We start from the raw sequence: 8,845 nt of genomic DNA on the forward strand, positions 1-8,845 counted from the left end.
GTATTTGGTACTAGAGATTGAACACTAGACTTCATGTAAACTATTGAAATATATGTCAGACCTTTACATACATTTGTTTTTGAGGCAAGATCTTGCTAAGTTAGCCAGGCTGTCCTTTGAACTCACTCTGTACTGCAACTAGGCACTGAGTTTTTGTCCTTCTGCCTCAGTTTCCTGAGTAGCAGGGATTGTAGACATGCACCATCAGGATTGACTTTAAGAAAGAACAGGTATCTGGGCTTGGTGAAGCATGGTTTTATCCCAGCATCCAGTAGGCAGAGGCAAGTGGATCTCTGTGAGTTCAAAGCTAGCCTAAGCTACATAGCAAATGCTAGCCCAGTCAGCATGGCATGCTGTGGTTTATAAGAAAAGAAAAATAGGAAGAAAAGAAGGAGGGAAGCAGGGAGGGGAGGAAGGAAGGAAAATGAAAGTTAAAGAAACATCATAATGGTCTCAGTCACAGAAACTAACAAGGGCCATTGTCTCTTGATTCCCAGTCTTGAGACAGTTACTGAAGGAACCGTATTTGCAGGAGCTGACTGTAGCTGAACATAGTCTTTTAGATGACCCTTCTCAGAGCTTAAATGGTATATACAAGAAGGTTTGCTTTTGAGTCCCTTGGTCTCTTGTTGACATCTCAGGCTCTTTAGTTCAGAAATAGTGAGAGTGAAAAACAGCATGGTAAGGACCACAGAGGTGAGGGTAAGATGGACAGGTGTGGAGGATGAGGTGCACTGAGCCTGTCCTGTAGATCCCCCGTAGAACTGGCCCAGGAGCCAGCCAGTCCTTCTCTTGCAAGGTGACCCTGAGACTTTCTGTGGCCACAGGCATGGCTTCACTCGGGTGACCAGGGTAGGGGAACAGACATGGGGCACCTCCTTCCACATCAGAAGTCTCAAGACTACTGTGACACTGACATCCACACTGACCTGCAGTGTCCATTCTGGAAGTTTCCACATGCGTTTCTTCCTGTAATTATTCCCTCGGTTATTATCTGGCGGCTGCAAAGGTGGTCATCATCGTTAGTCCACTGTGTCATCACTCTGCTCCTTGGACCACAAGCCTTATTGGGGCCAGTTTGGGGACTTGGATCCTTTTCACTTGCTCAGGAATAAGCTGACAGTTCAAATGAACTGCCCTCAGTAGGGGTTCTGTCAAGGAAATGTACATGTGAAATAACCACTTTCACTTAATTAAAAAATAAAATCGTTTCTGAAGTGAGTGTGGTGGCGCTCAGTAGAAACCACAGCACTAACAGGCCCAATGTGGGAATGGGAACATTGCAGATTCAATGTCAGCCTGGTATGCAAGCAAGCTCTTATCTTTCAAGTAAAATGAAATGATTGAAATAAATAAAATGGGTTGCGGCTGGCTAGATGAAGAAATAACCATTAAGATTTAAGACATCCTTTTTTTCAACTTAACGATGCTGGGAAAAATGCTGCAAAGAGTCCCAGGTCCCAGCCTTTCCCACTTTCTTCCAAGAAGAATGCTGCACAACTTCTTGCATTTCCCTGCTTCTCCAAGACATGTCGCACTGACACCTTGCTCTTGTATCCCTCGGCTACTGGAGCTGACGTTACCCTAGCAACAGCACCGACAGGGTAACATTCCCCTGTAAGTACAGTGGCTGGAACACGAGCCAGTTGAAAAGTTTCGTAGGGTTTTTTTATTAGTGGATGATGCACTCCTATGTTATGTAGGACTCCTGGCCTATCCAAGGCTTACACATGACCGTACAGATCACTTGATGCTAATCACCTACACACGTTAGATGGCCCAGGGGACTCTCACAGAAGCCAGTTCTGTCGCTGGTTCTTTGCACAGCATTCCTGGCTAACATCTAGAAGAAGGTGCAGTCCCAGAACTGAGAACCCTTTTCTACTTATAGCATCCTTTGTGCCTAAAAGGCAACGTTGACACTGGTTGGTAACCGAGGAGACCCTCTTTTGTCCAAGGGAGACGGACAATGGTTAACATCCCAGAAGACATGTTTTCAACCCAGAGGCTGGGAAGGACGTAGGCTGAAGATAAAGATAGAGTTGCTGTAATTCCCAGTGGGGTTTCCTGCAGTGGAATGTGCCATTTAGTATTGATCAAAAGTGGTCAGAGAACTATTGGAGACTCCTAACACTGCCTCTGCTTTGTTTTTCAGACATGGAGATGACTTGATTGTGACTCCATTTGCTCAGGTAAGCAGACCTTGAAGTGTGTAGGCTTCTCAAGGACTTACACATTTGATGTGGAGGTTCTATTCCGATTCTCACTGTGACTTTATTACACACACCTGTGTAGATGCAACTTGTTCGGCTCGTGCAAGTAATTAAAAGGCAGTGCTCAGAGAATGTAACCTTAGCCCTACAGATGTGCTTTGTGTAAGGCTGTTAGACCCGAGGTGTGTCTGGTATCTAAGGGACATAGTACTCAGCGGGTCCCTCTTTTCCTAAACTGGAATTAGCACCAGAAGGAGACTGTATCATGGATTAAATTACGTCTAGTATAATTAGTACATGATCTGTGTTTGAAATTCAATAATCCCGTTCAACCTGATACTTTATTTACTCCTTTTTTACGTGGGTTATTTGCACAAAGATTTAACTGAGCCACACATTTCTGTCCTTCCTGCATAAGAGAAGAAAATATTTCAACTCCGTGGCGTAGATGTGAGACGATAAAATGACCTAAAGTGTTTTTGGAATGTGTACAGAATGCTTAAGGACCAAATGTTTTGTTGAGTGAAATGGGACCTTAAACAAATTGGGTAGGTCTACTTACCAGAACAGAGCCTACAGATCTGTTACTCTAATGTCCAAATCATAACCGGATTTAGGTACTAGCTAACATCCAAACTCTTTTTTACTCTTAAGTTTTGAACTTCTGAAGCTTTATAAAATCTCTGAGATACCCTAGTCCACAGAAAAGGGTGCCGGCTTCAATTGGTTTGTACATTTGATCTTAGGATGAGTGTGCTCTGTGCTCAAATCTTTCAGTGTGTTTTCTTAGGCATGCAGGAATCTCCCCGTCACTGTCCCCTATGTCCACTGTTCATCACTTCCCTTTGAACGTAGCAATTAATCAAAGTCCTTAGGGCTGACGGACAGAAACAAGTTAAAGCTTTCCTGGGAAGCTGGCTCTGCAGCTGGCCGCTTGTTTTCCACGGTCCCACTGGTTTTGACTGCCTTCTAAAACCTAAACCTGGTTAACCGTGTTTCTGATAACAAGCATTCAAACCCTAGAGACCAACATCCTTGTCCCCTTTAGATGCAGGGCGTATGGCTGCTCTGAAAACAGGAACAACTGTGCTATCTTGCTTGTAGCAAACAAGCCATGACACGTAGAGAGTTTCACGAGGGAAATACAGTGGCTATTGTTAACACAATAGAGAATTAGTGTTCCATTAGGAGTAGCTCATTAACAATATATTTTTAAGCTCCTGCATATCCCTTCCTGCTCCTCCTCATAGCAGTGGTCTTGTGGCCAAGTTAACTGACTCCATGGGGCAATGGGGAAATTCATTGTCTTCTTTCATTTGCTTTGGTTCCACTTTTATAAAACAAACAAACAAGCAAACAAACAAAACAAAAGAACAACCAAAACAACTTTTGTATCATCAGGAAGAATTACGGCTAGCAACCTTTTGTATAGCTCCATTCTTGCTAGGCTTAGTCCTTATGAAATTACTCAGAACATTCTGACATAAACAATCACTTCATGTGTTTTAATAAAAGTATAACTTGAGAGGAGGTTTGATCTTTAACAGAGGAAACTTTTTTTCCTGTAAATAATTCTCCACCATTTTTTTTCCTGAATTGACTCTGAAGAGTCTTTGACCTCACAAGGACGCACCTTCTCCTCCCTGTCCTGTATTTCACAGTCTGTGTTTTACTGCCCCCCAGTGGCATATGCTGTGCATGGTCTGAAAAAAAAATGATCCTAGAAAAACACTTTATTCATTCGCTTTAGCTGTTTAATGAAGTCAGCATTTTTTTTTCTGCCAACATCAGTGAATCCTATCTGCTAAGAAATGTTTGAAAGGATCTCCAAGAACCTGAGAATTGTGTGTATGGCTGTTCCCACGCTGTGACCTAGTCCATGAACAATATTTCCCTGTAGTGTTAGCACTGCTCATTGTTAAGATTTAGAATTTTTTATCATTCCTTTGTTCGTTTGTCACTTTGGGCAATTATACATTTACCAGAAGTGGCAAAAGAGAAAGCAATGACTTTAATTTTTAAGCCTAAGTCACCTAGAAGAAACTGTAGGGACCCTGTGATAATAAGCTTTAAAGAGGCCAGAGAGCTCTAGCCTTTCAGACACGGCAGAGCCTGGTGCTGAGTCTATGGCAGAGGCTGCCCTGGGACACAAGTGAATCTAAGAACTTGACCCTTCACCCAGGAGCTCTGGTAAACCCTTTCCCCCCTTTTCACATCCTCTCTCAGGACTTGCTTCCCTCCCGTGTCCTGAGGGACAAGAGTGATTAAGAGAAGAGTTTAATGACATTTCTACGGAGAACGTCAGAGTTAGTCCCCCAGGCCCAGGGCAACATCATATGTGACAGAGTCATCTGGGAAACTTCTATTTACGTTTCTGCCAGCATCACTTAAGTTACAGAGTGGAAGATATTGTTAACGCTTAAATAGAAAGCCGTCTTTGTCCCGACACAAATCAAAACAATGTTCTAGTATTCACATCCTTGTGTCCTCAGTGTCATTTACTACAACAAAGTTTACAATTGCATATGCAAAAATAGAGGCTAAAAGTCAGCAGGCCAAAGGCAGGCAGCCAGAGCCTGACAGAGATTGCTTCCCTCGGTTTCATTTTGAAATGTGTCATACTATATATGTAGTAAATATGTAAAGCAGAAAAAATAGTAAAATGAAGTTAAGAAACGGAATAATGTCAATGCTTCAACTACTGCTTAAATGTTCCTCCCCCAATCCATTCACCTGTCTGTCAACCGAAATAGCAATCATTTGATTTTATCTGGATTATGGAGCCCAGTACAATTTACTTGACAACGTTTTTGTTGTTGTTGTTGTTTAAATTCTTCAACATCCAAAAGATAGGAAATATTTAAAATAAATGCATAAAATATACATACAAGACCCCTAAAAGTTCAGTTTAATACCTTACTAGTATAACAAAAGTTTAAACCAGACATATAGGTCAGGTATGGTAGTAAGCACCTTTAACCCCAGCAATCCAGAGGTAGGTCAGGCAGATCTCTGAATTGGAGGCCAGTAAGGTCTATACAGTGAGTGCTAAACTAGCCAGGGCTATACGTTGAGTCCCATCTCAAAGCCAAACAAACCTCTCTACAGAAAAGATTTCATTCATAAATTGATGTTTTCCTGAATGTGCAGATTTTTTTCATGTGATTATCAACTTATGAATTACCTGTAAAACTTTTCCTACAGGAATGAAATACTAAATTACTACTTCTACTACCCAATGGCCAAATGCTGTTGGGTAAACACAAAAGTATTTTGTACTAAAGATCTCAAAATTCTGAGGGTAAAATATTCATCTAGAATAGGGAGTCGCCAGCTGATGCAACAATTGCACTTAAATACTTTGCTAACATGTTTGCTGCTCACATCTTAGAACACAAATTAAGCTGTCGTGATTTCATGAGTGGATCATTAATCTTTTTATTTCTGCATCATTCAGAATTTCATGCCTCATGAAAGACACTATGGTCTGACGTCAGCAGCTAGCTATTTGGATACTCCGTCACAGGCGGTGTAACCTTTCAGAGTTGTGTGTGATAATGAGCCAGTGACTTCCTAGGAGTCACCACGGCTCCTTCAGGGGGACCGCTGAAGGTCACCACTGCTGCAGAGCATAAACAACTCCCTTTGACTTGCACAAGTTCCCATCAGCTCCCAAAAAAACAAACGCCTGAGACACAGAGTGGCTTCCGTCTGGACCACTGTCCGATGAAGAAACTCGGGGCACAGCTCTCAAACCCCCTAGGTCAATTAGAACATTGAGGGTTCTGTGTATTGCTGCTGATAAGTGTCAAGCGAACTTCCCATGGCCCAGACAATGAAATGGAAGTTTCCATAATAAACACACAGTCACCACATACTTTTTACTTAAGCAATTTTGTTGCTGTTAACCTGTAGTTTCTGTTAACGGTCTCAACAAGCCTAATGGGTAGACAGCACTCTCTTTTACACACAAGGAAACGGAGGTAGAGAAGGTGCCATACCAAGGGTGTATATTTAACATGTGACTTATACCAGGATATATGAAGTATGTATTATGCATTATGTATTATGCGTTAAGTCTTAACAGGCACCGGGGTCTTATTGACACATGTAATCTTACTATAGAGAGCAGAGCACACGAGGGTCAGCAGGCTCTTGAACCATCTCCCCATGCCTTACTTTCATTCCTTAGCCATCTCTTACCTGTGATTTGAGTTAGAATAAAGAAGGGGCTTTTCAGAGGTGGGGAACATCTACTTCCTTGCATATCCACATACATGCAGATATATTGCATCCATGTATTCGTTTCTTCAATACCATTTTATTGAACACTTTCTTCATGCTGGACAGTGTACAGAATAGTACCCTTTGTACACAGCACTAGTGTATCCTGTGATCAGCACCCCTTCTGGGGACTTCTTATATTCCACAATGTGTACAGTCTCCCCAGAGGCCAAGAATATCTGTGGACTAACTAGCTACCACAGCCCTGTCCGAAGATGGAAAGCCAGCTGAAGGTTTACTTAGCCTGATAACCTGAGATTGTGGGAATCTTGTTTTGTTTTTTAAGATTTTTATTTATTTTATATATATGAGTACACTGTTGCTGTCTTCAGACACACACCAGAAGAGGGCACAGATCCCATTACAGATGGTTGTGAGACACCATGTGGTTGCTGGGAATTGAACTCAGGACCTCTGGAAGAGCAGTCAGTGCTCTTAACCACTGAGCCATCTCTCCAGCCCAATCATGGGAATCTTGATGAACTTTCTAAGGGATTTGGAGACTAGTTTTTTTTGTTTTTTTTTTTCCTAAATCACTAAACTGAGACTTTCATGGTACTTTGTATTGTAGTATTTCATCATTGCATGAAATGCAACCATGTTTTGCATGCATGTTGCTGAGGACACTGTATTGAAAACTAAAGGATTGGGAAAACAATACTGCTACTGTTGCCAGAAACAATATGAGAGGGGTTTCTACGAAATGGTGGAGTTTAACCTCCTTGGATTTCATAACCAGGATTAAAAATTTGACTGAGTTCTGGAAGATTCTGTAATGGTATATGAAACTGAGTTGCAAGCACCATGGTTTTTTTTTTAATTTAGAAAACATGTTCAGTTGCACTCTAACTGGTCTCAGTTCAAGAACGCTAAGCAATTCTCTTTTTTTGTCACAGGTCTTGGCCAGCCTTCGAACTGTAAGAAACAACTTTGCTGCATTAACTAATTTGCAAGATCGCGCACCCAGCAAGTAAGCTCCCCTCCCCTTCCTTTTGCTGACCCTTTAGTGCCTTCTCTGCTTGCACTGAACACATCAGACACCTCTGAATCACCTCCCTTGTCCGGCTGTATGCCCTACAACATACATTGTCTACTTCCTCTTCCATAATGACTTTGCAGTGACACTTGACGTTTGAAATACAGAAGTGTAAAGAGCGAATGCAGTGATGCCCTCTGTAGAACCACTCAGGAGGACCATTCCTCGTCAGTTTCACTCGCAGCACCATCTCTGGTTCATCTTGCTTTGAGAACTGTCCATGGCTTGTACTTTGTCCACACCTGTATTTCCAGTTCCCTTCCTAACACCACATCACCACCCTAGATGCTGCAACTAGTCAAGAGGTCTGCAGGCATTTGCACCCCAAGGGTGTGCTTTGAGGAATCCATTCCTTGCCAGTGGCAATTTCTGTAGAGCCTGACCAGCTGCACCATGCTGTACAGATCCCAGCAGCTTCTTGGGCTTTGGAAGAAGTAAACTTTCTTTAAGTCCCCTGCAGATAGTGTCACCTAGGTAGCAGCATTTAAATTGGAGACATTTGATCTGACAGGTGTGAGAGCATCACACTGACCTGATGTGTCTCTAAAGAGATGCCCATTCTATCCCAAGCTACTTCATAACTATAACTTTGCTACTGTTAGGAATTATAAAAATTACCTTTGAAGAAAGAGGGTTGCCAAAGGGGTCGTGGCTCACAGGTTGAGAATTGCTGCTCTAAAAAGGTCAGCATTTGTTTGATGTGCACTTCTAGCACCTCTGGAACATGTACACGTTTATCATCCCGTTTTGAGGAGGGTGTGTGCTTTTTTATTTTCTTTGGAAAAGGTTTTGAGGGAGAATTTGTCCTAAGCTTGACCCCAGATGGGTAGACTGAGCTACTGACATTTTTAAAACCCACTGTTAATTTCTATCACCTCACTGTCTTGCCATATATATATATATATATACATATATATGTATATGTATATATATATATGTGTGTGTATGTGTATGTATATATGTATATATACATATATATGTATACATATATATATGTATGTATGTATTCCCAGAAGTGATGATGATTGGCTTATTCTTCACTAAATGATATGCCAACACCCTCATGGATCTGATGGTTGATATTTATGTATTATTGTTAATCTTTGGGTGTCAAGTTCTTACCTGTGAGACAACAGAGCTGATTCTAGGAAAAGATAAATCATGTCAAGACAATGATTTCATTCCCTACAGCTATATAAAAGCATAGTCTTCATTTGCTCATACCATGCCAAGGGACTACTTCCCAAATTCTTGCAGAACAAGGACTGAAAATTCTTATCAATACATAAGTTGCTTGAATAAACTCTAGACT

General features: G+C 41.7%; 1 protein-coding gene and 1 long non-coding RNA gene across 16 annotated transcripts in view; one reads left to right on the forward strand and one right to left on the reverse strand.

Annotated features, from left to right (window-relative positions):
* Positions 1–8,845, forward strand: part of Pde4d (phosphodiesterase 4D) — a 1,514,231-nt gene that overhangs the window by 1,325,420 nt on the left and 179,966 nt on the right. For all 13 annotated transcript variants that reach the window (XM_039101733.2, XM_063281298.1, XM_063281299.1 and 10 more), the window contains 2 exons: positions 2,156–2,192; positions 7,394–7,467. In XM_039101733.2, the coding sequence (XP_038957661.1) occupies positions 2,156–2,192; positions 7,394–7,467 (111 nt within the window). The remainder of the gene's footprint in view (positions 1–2,155; positions 2,193–7,393; positions 7,468–8,845) is intronic.
* Positions 1–8,845, reverse strand: part of LOC120101084 (uncharacterized) — a 64,033-nt gene that overhangs the window by 26,930 nt on the left and 28,258 nt on the right. Inside the window, exon 3 of one of the 3 annotated variants that reach the window (XR_010063744.1) lies at positions 930–1,151. The exons of the other annotated variants lie outside the window; for them this stretch is intronic. This is a non-coding gene — a long non-coding RNA (uncharacterized LOC120101084). The remainder of the gene's footprint in view (positions 1–929; positions 1,152–8,845) is intronic. 3 annotated transcript variants of the gene reach the window in all.

This window comes from Rattus norvegicus, chromosome 2, assembly GCF_036323735.1.
Source record: "Rattus norvegicus strain BN/NHsdMcwi chromosome 2, GRCr8, whole genome shotgun sequence".
Lineage (NCBI taxonomy): Eukaryota > Metazoa > Chordata > Mammalia > Rodentia > Muridae > Rattus > Rattus norvegicus.